General features: G+C 35.4%; 1 protein-coding gene across 1 annotated transcript in view; it reads right to left on the bottom strand.

Moving 5' to 3' along the window:
• The window catches only part of ATR (ATR serine/threonine kinase), a 102560-nt gene that overhangs the window by 71431 nt on the left and 15929 nt on the right, over window positions 1-15200 (bottom strand). Inside the window, exons 7-17 of the mRNA XM_060099573.1 lie at window positions 14366-14559; window positions 13269-13421; window positions 12344-12536; window positions 11849-12111; window positions 10355-10545; window positions 10115-10215; window positions 9752-9923; window positions 8958-9128; window positions 7167-7361; window positions 5412-5597; window positions 992-1084 (exon numbers count right to left, since the gene is read on the bottom strand). Coding sequence (XP_059955556.1) covers window positions 992-1084; window positions 5412-5597; window positions 7167-7361; window positions 8958-9128; window positions 9752-9923; window positions 10115-10215; window positions 10355-10545; window positions 11849-12111; window positions 12344-12536; window positions 13269-13421; window positions 14366-14559 — 1912 coding nt within the window. The remainder of the gene's footprint in view (window positions 1-991; window positions 1085-5411; window positions 5598-7166; window positions 7362-8957; window positions 9129-9751; window positions 9924-10114; window positions 10216-10354; window positions 10546-11848; window positions 12112-12343; window positions 12537-13268; window positions 13422-14365; window positions 14560-15200) is intronic.

Below are 15200 nucleotides of genomic sequence, written 5' to 3'. Positions count from 1 at the left end.
CAACCTTAACTATGTGCCAAAATAGGCAAACTCTTTATGGTTTAAAACAAACTCTAGTTTTCTTAGATTTGAGGTTATTCTCTCACTTGGGATAACAGTAAGAAAGATTTCACATAGATACAAGTTACTTGGGGGATTAAATTTACCAGTTGACAACAAAAGGACAAGTATTGGTTGCTGAAATTTTTAGAGGTTAATTAATTAAGAGAAGGGGAGTACAGACTGAAATAAAAGCTTCCATTCATAGGCTTTTATTATAATTTTACTGACTGAAGAGTGGAGACCAATAAAAAGGGAAATTTAAGCAGTATCTAAAATTCTATCCCAATCTACAGACAAACATTTCCAAAATTGGGTAACCAATTGTGACAGCAATCATAAGGAAATTTCACTGTGCCAAATGCATTTAAACATACACTGACAGATACTGAAGTTACTTTACTTTCTGTAACTTAACATTTTTGGTATTCAAAAGCACCATGGGCCATGACTCACATGAGACCAATTTGGGCCAATGCATTCAATAATGCAACTTCTGTTTGAGCTATCAGGGAGTGCTGGTCTCTTTTCTTCCCACTGAGTTAGATGTTGTGAAGACGTGAGCCTGAAGCTGTTGCGGCCGTCACCTAGCACTTAAGTTAGAGCCAATCCAAAGGAATTTGAGCTGATTAATTCTGAGAACATCGTGTCCAAAATCAAGCTATGCCCGAAGCTATATTATCCTTACACTTTTAGTTACAGAACCAACAAATTCCTTTAAGCCAGTTTGGGTGAGTTTTCTGTCCCTTATAAACAAAAGAACAGTAAATGATATAATTTTTTCTTTTTAGATTCCCCGAAAGCTTATGTGAGTTGTTCAGGAACACAGAATATCATGTGTTTGATTATTTTTCATCTTTGAATGTTTGCAGCTAGAAGGAGAAGTCATGTCTCCTGCAAATTCTATATGAATTCTGTTCTGGCACTTTGCAACTCAACTATCACCACCTACCATTTTCTTGTCTTCAATGCCAACACTGGAGCTCAGTAACTGCATGTTAAAAAAGGCCAAGATGCCCAACAACTTGGGTTGCAAATAATCAGCCTAAGGGAAAAAAAAAAAAACCACATAAAAAAGGTACTACATAAGTTTTATACAGATGAAATTTCATAAATCAACAATTTATTTATATTATTTCTATTTTATCTAACTACATTAGAATATTGGAAATAAACAGCTGGTAAATTAAATTTTTCCCAAAGCATGTATCTTTACATGTAATATTTTTTAAATTAGTGAAACTGATTTACAGGCAAAATATGATTAAATAGTACTGTACAGTGAGAAAATCATAAGCTTTTGAATTACAGTTGAGCTACGGTGGGATTCTCAGGATCTGACTTATGTCAGCATCCAGAGTGGAGAGGATATTTATCGTAAGGAGAAGAAGAATAGAGAAAGACAAGTTAATGTCCTTATCTAGAGCATTTAGAGCTAAGGTGGAAAAAAAAAAAAGTACTTGATTATGGAACAGGTACCCTGCCAGAATGAAGGTCTGACACAGAGGTCAATATCCCCTGATGTAATAGTAATAAAGGGGTACAAGCCTTGGGCATCAACTATTACAGGTTAGGTATCACTGTCCATGGCACTTTGGGTCTCCTGAAGTGGACAGGGTTAATTCTTTCTTGAAAAAGGGTCCTAGAGGAGAGGGTATGGGCTTTCAATCAGCCAAACCTGGGTTTGAATCCCAGTTTTAACACTTCCTAGTATTTGATGCTGGATAAGTTACTTAGCTCCTCTGGGTCTGTAAGATGGGACAATGAAAGCACCAACTGCATAGAGTTGTAGAGATTGAATAAGATAACACGAGTTAAGCCCTTAGAAGAATATAGTAAAGTGTTAAATAAACTTAAGTTAGTATTATTAAAAACTGGGAATGTGAGTACTCTGCAAAGAAGAATTTTCCCCTCTTTAAAAATCTTTATGTATAGGCAAGAAAAGGGACCAAAAAAAGGGGGGGGGTGCTGGGGAGAAGTAGCAATTAGAATACTTTCCAACTCCAGGAGAAAGTTGCATTGTTTGGCATTGAGACACCTAATTTAAGTATCTCTAGGTTACACACACTGCCAGGCTGGGGTCGGGGGGCAGTAAGAAGGGTGTGCACTACCTCACAGTAGAGAGGAAATTAGGTGTCCAACACATTCTCCAGGTTAGATGTTGGGATAAACTTTTTTTCTCTTCCAAAGCACAGAGAATCATCTGTTTTACCAAAGCCTAAAATTACATTTAATTTACAAACTTCTGATTTGGATTAAGACTCAACTTAGGTTTAATAAGCCATAATTCACTAATCGCTTGGTTCCAGCCCATTCTTAAATGAAAAGCAGATATAGATGATACTCACATAGTCTGTGTCAACATTCTAATTTTAAAGCTCTTACATTTAGACAAATAGTTCGTTCATCTGCCACTCACCAAATATTTATTATGTATGCCTAGAATACTGTGCCAGGTGTACGAGATAAGCTCTCCCTACTAGCTTACATGGGACACTGATATGAGAAGAAGACATTAAACAAGTAAGTACGTACATAAGGTTGTGATAAGTGCTATAAAGAAATAAACATGATCACATGAGAGAGAACTGGGATGAGGTGATCAGGAACTTAGATAGGGTGATCCGGAAACGCTGAGATCTAAAGAATGAAAAAGATCCAGGATAATATTCCAAGTAAAGAAACGACATATTGCAAAGGCTGTGAAGCAGGAAAAAACTTGACATGTTTAAGAAACACAAAGAAAACAATGCTGAAATACAGAGAGAAAGGCAGATAAAAGTTGCACAATATGAGGGTGGAAAGATATACAGACCACGTACAGCCTTATAAGAGCAATGAAAACAATAGAAGGAATTTAGACAGGGGATAACGTGAGTATAAGTTGTAAGAAGAGTACTTCAAATGTTGTGTAAGTAACTGATTAAAGATGCAGGAAAGGAAGAGCAAAAGGAGAGAACTGTTAGGAGGTTTTTACAGTATTCCTGGAGAAAGATGACGGTCACTTGTATAAGGGTGGTGGTGGCAGAGCTGGAAAGATATATTTTGGGGCTAGACTTGAAAGGACTTGTTGATACTCAATTTTAAAGGATATAAGAAATGAAGGGCTCATGAATACCTTCCAGGTTTTGAAGCAACTGAGCTTCTAGGTAGACACTGGTACCATCTCCTGAGAAGGGAAGACTGTGAGAGAAACAGGTTAAAGGGAAAATAAAGATTTTTTAACGGACATGTAATGTTTGGACTTGTTTGAGATGCTTAAAAGACGGACAAATAGAGATTACAAAGAGGAAGCGGGACAGTCTCTATCTGTCATCTTCCCTCATCCTCAGATCCATTCTCTGCTCTTTTCTGCCTTGCTACGTGCCTAGGAGGCTAACCAGATTTCATCACCCAAGATATCTTTCCCTCTGGCTTCCCACTAAATTCAGTCAACAGGAGGCACCAACAAGGGAAGAAAGGGCAGGAGGAGAGCGTGTGGTATTTATACTTCCTGCTCTCTCTGCGTTGTGAGGTGGCCCTGGCAGTGGTTATATACAATGAGAGCCCGTTCCCCGCACCATGGTTCTAGCTCTCAAACAGGCTCTGGTAATGCCATTTCTTCCTGCCCAGGACTAAGGGGAGCATATGTTTTCTGCTGTTTCTAGTCCCTGGGTTCCTTAACATTCCCTGCTGGTTCTCTTAACCTTGCCCATATCAATGAAAATAGTCCCTTCATTAAATTCTTTTCGGTGACATATTTTTGTGTATGCCGTCTGTTTCCTGCCAGGATCTAACTTGCATAAGCCCAAAAGTCCGAAGCTCAAGAGAGGTCTGGACTAGAATTTCCACTATGAAATCATCAAAATGTAAATCATATTACAGGACCAGATGAATTCAGATTCTCTCTCATTTAAAGAGAGAATATTTATAGAGAAAAAGACCCAACTACACAGTACTGAATAAATCTAACATTTAGAGAATAAAGTAGATAAAGATTAAAAATGAGTGGACAAAAAAAAGAAAAAAAAAGAATGAGTGGACAATCAACCGATGAATGGATAAAGAAGATGTGGTACATATATACAATGGAATCCTACTCAGCCATAAAAAAGAATGAAATAATGCCATTTGCAGCAACATGGATAAACCAAGGGATTATCATACTATGTGAATACTATGTGAAATAAGTCAGAAAGAGAAAGACAAATACCATATGCTATCACTTATATGTGGAATCTAAAATAGACAAAAATGAACTTTATCGACCAAACAGAAACAGACTCACAGACATAGAGAACAGACCCGTGGTTGCCAAGGGGGAGGGGGTGGGGGAGGGATAGATTGGGAGTTTGGGATTAGCGGATGCAAACTATTATATAGAGAATGGATAAACAACAAGGTCCTACTGTATAGCACAGGGAACTCTATTCAGTATCCTGTGATAAACCATAATGGAAAGGACTACGAAAAAGAATATATATATGTTAACTGAATCACTTCGCTATACAGCAGAAATTAATACAACATTGTAAATCAACTACACTTCAATAAAATAAATTAAAAAAAAAGAATGAGTAGACAGTGAAGCACAAAGAAAATCAAGAAAATGCAGTGTCACAGATGGCACATAAGAAAGGATGGTCAGTTGTACTGAATGTTACTGGAAGCCGAATAAGATAGTAAAAGAGAAGTGACCATTCGATTTGATAGCAGGAAGACTGTTTTTGACCTTAAGAGATGAGAATTTCAGTAGAATATTTAGAACAGAGTCAGGCTAGAATAAGCTAAAGAATGAATGGGAAATGAGAAAGCAGAGATAGAAACCTCTCAAGATATTTTGCTGATAGTCAAAATATCAGCAAAATTCGAGTCTCTTGGAAGGATGAAAGCAATCAAAAGAAAACATAGCAAGCCTCAGGATTTATGTTTTTTCAGGTGAAAAAATAAAATAGTAAGATGATTTCAGATACGAATTTAAGACAAGGAAAGACAAAAAGGAATAACATATTTTCTAACTTATCTTAAATCTAACAATGGAATTAAATATAGTTAGAAGTGATAAAGTTGGCATGTCATGCCACGGAAGGGGTAACGGGGGGAGCTACAAACGCATTCTACAGTGAAAAAGTGGTGAAGAAAGATGAACATTTTTACCCAATGAAAAAATAAAATCTAAGATCATATGAAAATGCATATTTTTCAATGCTAATATGTATGCTGTGACCATGTAATTTAAATCATCAGCCTTTTCAAAATAAAAATCCCAATTGAAAATTTAAATAAATCTCTAGCATTTGGAAAATATATAAAACACCTGTTTCTCCAATTTCATAATTAAGCTACAAAAAGGAGAAAAACCAAGTAAAAAACCCATACAACATATTCCTTACCATTAGTTCAGGTGACGTGATATCTCTTGGGCCCTGATATGGATCATCACTAGATGCAAATGAGGCAAGTATTGACAAACCATTGAAAACCTGTTGATAGTGTTCTCCAATACGTAGCAATAATTCATTATGCAGTCCTTGGAAATCTTGTCTCAACAGGCTCCCGAGTTCAATTTCTGTTTCATTCTAACCCAAAGACACATTTCAAAAATTTAAGAAAAAAGGTTTTTGTTTCTCCATACTAATATCTTGGAAATAAGTATACTGATTTTAATACACTATTAGTTAATCAGGAGCTCTAGATCAGGTGACAAGAATTACTAATGATATAAAAAACTCATTGGAAAAGGATTCTGACCTTGATTTCTCCTGGTAGGTCTGCCATGGGCTACAGGTAATGAAAACAAGTGATCAAACTTTATTTTGAAATAAAATTTTAAAAGGAAGTCTAGTTTTCTATAAAGGTTCAAAATGTCATCCACTCATTATTCATGGAAATGTAACTCTGACAGGAAAATCAGTGGCTCAGAGCACAGTCTTCCTGGTCAGACTGCTGATATTTAAATTCCAGCTTTATCATATATTAGTTGTGCTGTGACTGAGACAAGTAACCTAATCTGACCTTTCTCTGCCTTAGTTTTCTCATCTATCAAATGGAAAAATAGTACTTTTATCTCCCTGGGTAACTGTGAGGAGTTACCCAAGTGAAATGATCCATAAAAATTGTTTAGCAAAGTTTCTGACATGTAGTAAGAAGCACTGAAATGTTATAATCATTCCACCTTTACAATAAGGATTTTCTTTCTCAAAATGAATAAATATACTCAATATTCAAAAAGTCTCATGTGGAAAGAGATCCATAGCTGGCATATCATGAAATATGTGAAATAAATTAACATCAGAGAAAAACAGTAGAGTTACATATGCATATCTGACAGGTTCTCTTGTTCCCATATAGCCTCATTCCTCAGATATTGTTGCTACTATAACACCAAAAAAAGAACCACAAGCTATAATTTTAAATTTGAAAACTAGCAAGAAACTGGGCCAAACTGTAATCAGAGCACTAAGTAACTAAACTCAGTGCTGACACTGTACTACAGTTGAAGGATACTGCCTCTTCCAATAGATGTAATTACTTGCATATCATTAGTCATTTTACAGCTCCAATCAATTAATAAATTCTAAAATGAAATTAGCTGGGACTTCCCTGGTGGTCCAGTGGGAAGGACTCCATGCTCCCAATGCAGGGGTCCTAGGTTTGATCCCTGGTCGGGGAACTAGATCCGACATGCATGCCACAACTAAGAGTCCATGTGCTGTAAATAAGAAGCCCACATGCCGCAACTAAGAAGTCTGCATGCTGCAACTAGGAAGTCTGCATGCCACAGTGAAGATCCCGCATGCCCCAACTAAGACCCGGCACAGCCAAAATAAAAATAAATAAATAAATAAAATTTTAAAGAAATAAAATGAAATTAGCTGAGAATCTAATCCATGAATGGATGACTACCTATCATATACCACTATGGTAAAACAATCAAAGAATATAACAAAAGAATAATTCTATTTAATACTCTCCTTTGGCCCAGGGCAAAGCTTATTTACGTACCATTTGAGCTTATATTACTCTAGGATAGACTATAAACTACAGATAGGCTATAAACTACTCTATTTCCTATAAGAATGTCACAACAGCTTTCCTATAATGCTAATTTAAACAAAAGAGTAAAATATAAACAAATATTCAATTACCTTTAGATAATGAAGGGCACGTTCTAATTCATCCTTGGAACAGGAACAGACCAAATGGGAAAAAATATACTTGAAATTATTTATTAAAATCTCTCTACGATTGACATTTAATTGTTTTCCTAAAGTTCGAATGAGAGCAGAAGCTGCAGGGCTTGCTTTGGCAGCAAGGTCAGGTAGCAGAACTTGTAATGTTCTCTGAAAAAGAAACACTACAATTACTAAAAAGTACATTTGTCCAGGTGATAAAATATTCATATAAGCTATGTTCAAAAATAATTTAAAATACCACACAAATTTGGAGTCCACATACAACATATCTGAATTCAGATATACCATTCATTCATTCAACACATATTTAACGAGCATCTACTATGATTCAGGCACTTCAGATACAGCAGTGAAAAAATAGACAAGGTCCCTGATGGCACAGAGTTTACACTGCAGAGGGGGAGAGACAGACAATAAATAAGCTAATGTACAAGTAGCAAAGAAAATAATTTCTCATGAGTATGTGTTAAAATGTACTCATGCTCTTAAGGCAGTGGTTCCAAGCCTGATTTATTATTTGAGCTAAATATAGTATTTAGACAATAAGCAAGAGTAGCCATAAATACAATATTTTAAATTTTTTTAATTAAAAAGTTGATACTGCAATATTAAAGAAAACCTTTTTAACACACCCACCATTCCAATATGGTAACAAATCTACTTTGATTTTGGTCTGTTTCCTTTAAGATCTCGTTCATAAAATAATACACAATATTCCAAACATAAAATGGTTGGTCTTTCATTTATTATGTATCTAATGAACAACTACTACATGTCAGCCACTATCCTAGGCACTGAATATGTGACAGCAAATAACACTCAGGCCCTGCCCTCAGAGACACTTAAACCTTATTTGTGTTATGCCTTTCAACTTAATATTAATCCTGTAAGCCTGTTATGACATTATAAGGTAGTTTCTCTAAAGTATTTATAATTATTATGTTAAGGTACATAATATTCTAGGACCTAAATATTAGACACTTAGTTTCTTCTCTGGGTTTTGTCTATTTGCTACTTGGAAAATGTTGCAATAAACATCTGTGCTTTGGGGCTCCCAGATGGAACTACTGAGGGAAAAAGTAAAAATATCTTTGTGGTCCTTAGTTTATAGTATCATATTTCCTTCTAGGATTTGTCCAATTTACATGCAATTTAAGTTTGTTAAAATATGATAATACTCCAGAGAAAAATTCTGCATGGATCACTATTATAATATTAACTAAGAATAATAAACTTTGCCTTCAGGAAAACACAAGAAGATAATCTACACCATCCATCTTTCAAACCTCAGCCCCACTAAGGACTTTTCAAAGGCTTCCCAAACTACTCCATACTACAAACTCTATCATCTGAATGCACAGGTCATCTATAGCACTAGTTTGTACTATATTACTCCAACTCCTTAGGGGTAGGTAAGATCATATTAGACTTTCCATTACCAATGGAACCAATCATAGCACTAAAGACATAAGGGCTCAGTAAACTGAATTTATTAGCATTAATTAAATAGTATGAACCTTTCAAGATAGCTAACTCTATAGAGCAATGACTCAAATCAACACGTATTTCATTTTTATAACATAAGTAATATTATCATATCAAAGTCAAAGGAAAACATGCAAATTTGAAAATCTACGGTCTACATTGTACTTGCCAGATTTTCTTTAAAAAAATCTAGAATGGAATAAACACATAATGTTAAATTGACAACCTCAATTAAGTCAACTATACTTTGCAACTTACGGTAAGGAAACGATTAAGATCAGGAAAGTCAAAAACATTGGCAATTTCAGACAAGGTATTTAAAGCCATTTCTCTCTGGTGAGCCACATCTTGTTTCCGCATCTCAGCATTCTGGCATGGAGTACTAGGAAGCACTGTCATCTGACTGGAGTGGAGGGATTCTACCAAAAACTAAAGCAAAATGATTTATTAGTTTTCACACAAGGAAGAACATTTAACTAATATGTTTTAAGTTAACATAAAGGACAGTATCGGACAGTGTTCTAAACATATTACCTAAATTAGTTCATTTAATTTTTGTAACAACCTTAATGAGGTAGATTGTGTATATACTCCCTTTTACAGATGAAGTAACCAGGCTTAGTTAAGAAACTTGAATATCTTGCTAAGGATTACACCACTAACACAGTGCAAAGCCTGTATTTTAACATAACCTTACTTTTCAGCCTTGAATCAACCTTTTTTAAAACAAAGTGCCTTATCCATAATATCAAGGCATAAAAAAGTTTATTATCACTAAAAGAAAGGCTAATACAGAAAGGCTTCTCTTAACAGATTAACAATAGAGAGTAATAATTATTATAAGATGATTTTTCCCCTCTCCCATTTATAAACAATATCTTCAGACCAAGATACGAAAATATAAAAATGATGAGATTTAGGTTCTTTTAAATAAACCATTTTTTAAAATACCTCTTTTTTAAAGCAAGAAAAGTAAAACATATATGTGTTCTTTTTTTAACTTTTGCAAAGTAATGCTATTTCCTATAGTCAAGGCCAATGCTGACTCTCACCTGACAGATGGGTTTCTTATACTGGCTGAAAAAGTTTTGCAGTTTAACACTTTTAGCTGCAACCAGAGCTCTAATTTCCGTGTATGCTGCTCCAGAGACAGATGCTGACTTGGATAATAAACAGTGCAATAAGTGCAAGAGTGCAAAAGGTACCAAATCCCCTTTTGCTGCCCTAAAATTATTAAAAAAAAAAAGTTATCATCAATGTTTTGAAAATAAATGGAAATCCACAAATAAATGCATACTGATATCACACTTCTTCCTATAACATCACATTTCTCATATCACCATTTCTAACAGCAGGCAAACAAAAAAGGAAAATGGCCAAAATAAATAAGGAAGTACAAAAGCTGCCAAACATACCTTCCAATATCCCCTGTTGTAAGAATCAAGGTATCCTTCAGCTCATTATTTCTTGAGATCTGAGCATGTGTATATGCTTCTTTCATTCTTAAGACAAAAAGCTAGACCAATAAAATTAACTAGTTAAAGAAATTTTTAAAGCCAGGTTTATGAAAACACAAAAAAATAAAATTTTAATAAAATAAAATTTTAATAAAATAAAATTAAAGTAAAATTAAATTTAAAATAAAAATCATCAACCTCTTTTATAAATCCATCTTCAGCATCCAAGGATTCCAATATATGCTTGATATTTCCACTAAAAGCCACTCTAACATCCTTGTCTGGATCTTCCATTAAATTTAATAAAGTTCCAAGAACCATTTTTACATCTGTTTCATCTTCTCTAAAATCAAGGTGCTTACAAAGATGATACAGATTATCTATGAAAGCTAAAGGGCAAAAGCATAAAATACTTAATTTAACACAGTAAACAGAAAAGTTTTACTATAAAAATACTGTCAATAAATAATATACTACAAAGAATGCTAAGTTGTCTTATAAAGTCAATATTTAGTGTTTAAATTTGTAAAGCACACAGAATTTTGGAGGATTAAAACAAATAAATACTGAATACTTATAAAACTGAATACTTATAAATTTAAATTTACTTTTACTTAATAAAAGTTATACATAATTTAAATCTAAAATAAATTCTAGAATTTTTTAAAGTTTTAAAATGACTAGTCACTTAGATTTTGTAGATCATTATATTACTGGGATAGATTTAAAAGCACATTTCACTAATCTAAAGAACTGTTAATTAAGGGCAAGCTTAGCCTTACTGTTAATCTTATTCTGTTTTTACAGATTTATTTATTATTTATTTATTTTATTTATTTTTGGCTGCGTCAGGTCTTAGTTGCGGCACGCGGAATCTTTCATTGCAGTGCTTGGGCTCTTCGTTGTGGTGCACAGGCTTCTCTCTAGTTGTGGCGTATGGGTTTTCTCTCTCTAGTTGTTGCGCACAGGCTCCAGGGCGTGCGAGCTCAGTAGCTGTGGCGCAGGGGCTTAGTTGCCCTGTGGGTGTGGGATCTTAGTTCCCTGACCAGGGATCGAACCTGCGTGCCCTACACTGTAAGGCGGGTTTTCTACCACTGGACCACCAGGGCAGTCCCTGTTAATATTATATTACATTACATTACTAGATTTAGGGAGTCCTAGAAATCACCTATCATACATTGTTTTGAAAACTTGAGGGCAAGTTGTAATTTATTACCCAAACAAAGCAATCTTCCAAGTATGTGTATAAATCTCATGCTCCCAACAAATTCATACACCATTACCATTGGAAAGCGGCAAAGATACAATTCATACTCCTCAGCTGGGCAAAGTATCTAACTATTTGAAGTTTTAAGGTCCAAAGTAGTGGCAGGGGACACATTAAGAAGGTCCCTGGGATCACTGAAGAGGATACAGAATACTGAACCTCACAATATTGAACCAAACATCAGGTATGCCCCATTATACTGTCAAATCACAAAAGCATTTAGAAAATCTAAAAATTACTTCCATTGTTAGTTCTGTGATACAGTCTAATACCAGACATCCCTTTTATGAATGATCATTACATAAGCATTGACTCTATCAAGCAAGTCTAATTTTTTAAGGCTTTAGCCTAATTCCACCACTGATTTTAAAAACACAGCTTAAATAGGTTTTAAAATATTAAATAAATCATAACAAACCACTCACCAAGTTTCACAGGACTAGGTAATTTTTTTTTCAGTAGGAAGAGAAATGGCTTGCAAACAGATGCTTTTAGTCGAGAAGATGAACATTCATGTTGAGAAGTGACTTTTAGGCTCTTACATAAGAGGTCAATACGTCTATGTTCAGAGAAAGGTTCTGATAAAGAACTTGTCAAATAAAACATGCCATGAAGTGTACAGACAAGCTGACCAAGTATAGATGCAAATTCTTTCTTGACAATGTCAGAATCATCTTTGACTTTATCTCTATGGGGAAAAAAACAAAAAGTACTAAACCTTCTTGCTTAATTTTGTGGTCTAAATAGTCTTGTTTAATTTGAGGCAAAAGTCCTGGTAAAACAAAAGGTAGAAGGAAAAAAATTTTAATTCTAAAACTAAAAGCAATGTTTGCTCTATATACCCAGCAATAAACATAAATTTGCATATATGATATCTGTCCAATCAAGTTGTATATTCAAATTAAAATATTAATACATACATAAGAATCTTGGGAACTCTGTTATAAGAATTCTGCTGCTGTAATAAGATAAAAAATCCATTAATACAACTGGTCCGGATTACTTCATGGGAGCTCTGCAGGGCCCAGCTGTAAACTGCTGTTCTCCACTCAAGGTATATTCTTCTTGGAAAAAGAGTTAGAAGAAATACGCATCGTGACTGTGCCTGTGGTGCTGAAAAAATTAAGTCTATTAATAAAGATTTCTAAGTGTTAATTTTATATATATATATACACACACACACATATATATTTATTCTTTGTTGTAAAGTCAAATAACATTTAAAATACATATAGTATTTACTTAAAAGCTCCTTTTCCAAAAATAAAGCATGTGCACTGAAAAAGGTCTATGCCCAATCTTACTAGATAATCAGGGAAATCCAAATTGAAACACCCATCAGATAGCAAAAAACATGTTTGTTTAGGTAGTTATGTCTCTGACATTCTTTCTTTCTTTTTTTTTAGCCACACTGCGTGGCTTGTGGGATTTTCGCTCCCTGACCAGGGATCGAACCTGGGCCTTCAGCAGTGAGAGCATGGAGCCCTAACCACTGGACCGCCAAGGAATTCCCTCTTTTTTTTTTTTAAGATAAAAAAATTTTAAAATTTGACAATGCCAAGTGCTGGTGAAGATATGAAACAACAGGAACTCACATATTCTGCTAACAGAAATATAAACTGGAATGATATCTTTGGAGAACAATGTTGGCAGAATAGAGTTGAGGATGTACAAATCCTACAATTTATTCCTTTCTACATGTCTAACTCCTTCTTTTTAAATTATTAAAAAAGGTACCTTCTCTTGTAATTATTGAAAAAATAGAAATGATAAGTGTTAGAAGCCCTATATAGAGATAAATGAAAAGAAAACAAATCACACATATAGAATTTTGTGACCACTTACAGTAGCTATCTGAAATCCTTTGGCTTACTGTTAGAAGGCTGGTGGCAAATGTGGTCAACTTTAAAGAGCCATCATCAGAATGGGAATAAATCCATGGAAGTGAGAGCATTCCACATAAGTCTTCCAGGATATGATCTTCAAATGAAGTTTTTACTACAGAAATACACAATAGGTAATTAATTATACCTTTACTTTAATCATATTTACATGTGTCTTCTTTCAATTAAAAAAAGACATTCTAAACATCTTTTACAAGTGGAATTACAGCAAACATTCAATATACAGGGGTTCTTAACACAGAGATAATGTTCTGAGGTCTGTGAATCCAAAGGAATTAAATGTGACTTTATAAAAATATGCATTTACGGGGGCTTCCCTGGTGGCGCAGTGGTTGAGTCCGCCTGCCGATGCAGGGGACACGGGTTCGTGCCCCGGTCCGGGAAGATCCCACATGCCGCGGAGCAGTTGGGCCCGTGAGCCATGGCCGCTGAGCCTGCGCATCCGGAGCCTGTGCTCCGCAACGGGAGAGGCCACAACAGTGAGAGGCCCGCGTACCGCAAAAAAAAAAAAAAAAAAAAAAAAAGCATTTATATTTTTTTAGGAGAAGAATCATAGCATTCTTCAGATTCTCAAATCAAAAAATTTAAAGTTATAAATAGTTTCTATTGACTGAAAATGAATAAATCAAAATGTTAGACAAATAAATTTAGAACTTACAAATTACTGATAAGCTTAATAGAACTGAAGTCAAGAAAAAACTTTTGGGTAGTCCCAACAATTGCATATTTAAGCCTTAGGCAAAAGAGAAAACCAGGGCTTCCCTGGTGGCGCAGTGGTTGAGAATCCGCCTGCTGATGCAGGGGACGCGGGTTCGTGCCCCAGTCCGGGAAGATCCCACATGCTGCGGAGCGGCTGGGCCCGTGAGCCATGGCCGCTGAGCCTGCACGTCCAGAGCTTGTGCTCCACAACGGGAGAGGCCACAACAGTGAGAGGCCCACGTACCGCAAAAAAAAAAAAAAAAAAAAAAAAAAGAGAAAACCTACTGTATATTGATTACCTTTTAAGGTTATTTTGATCTATTGGTTTTTTGTACTCACCTTGAATATACATCAAAGCATCATATATTTTTACCACTTTGTCAATAATTGTCTCCAGGTCAGGTTTCTGAACAGATTCTAATAAAGTCCTGCAGCTCTTAAGCACTTTTGTGTAAAAATCCAAAGACATCCAAGTTATCACTACTGAAGGTTTCTTCTTACATTTCTGTTGACAGTCCTTGAAATCACAGCAGCTGCAGTTTAAACATTTTTTAAGACATAGAATTAAAATGAAGTTTGTTATAGTCAAAACTAGTATCGTAGTAAATCAAAAGAAACTTTGAGTATGGGACTCCCCTGGTGGTGCAGTGGTTAAGAATCCGCCTGCCAATGCAGGGGACACGGGTTCAAGCCCTGGTCTGGGAAGATCCCACATTGTGCAGAGCAACTAAGCCCGTGTGCCACAACTACTGAGCCTGCTCTCTAGAGCTCTCAAGCCACAACTACTGAGCCCACATGCCACAACCACTGAAGGCCACGCGCCTAGAGCCTGTGCTCCACAACAAGAGAAGCCACTGCAATGAGAAGCCCACACACCGCAAGGAAGAGTAGCCCCCGCTCGCCGCAACTAGAGAAAGCCTGCGCACAGCAGAAGACTCAACGCAGCCAAAAATAAATAAACTAATTTAAAAAAATTGTGAGTATGAAACTAACCTATAACTTTAAACTAATTTAAAGTAAATGTGCATAACAGTGAATGTATCATTATTATTTTAAGTTTAATCCTTTTATGCCTAAATCACTCAGGATTTGGTAAAGCTCATCTATGATACCTAAATGTGACACCACCAGGCTTTAAAATAACAGAAGATATGCCTATGTAAACCGTTTCTTA

This window comes from Mesoplodon densirostris, chromosome 5 (assembly GCF_025265405.1).
Source record: "Mesoplodon densirostris isolate mMesDen1 chromosome 5, mMesDen1 primary haplotype, whole genome shotgun sequence".
NCBI lineage: Eukaryota > Metazoa > Chordata > Mammalia > Artiodactyla > Ziphiidae > Mesoplodon > Mesoplodon densirostris.
The sequence above is the reverse complement of the archived record's forward strand: the minus strand, read 5'-3'. Positions and strand labels throughout refer to the sequence as shown.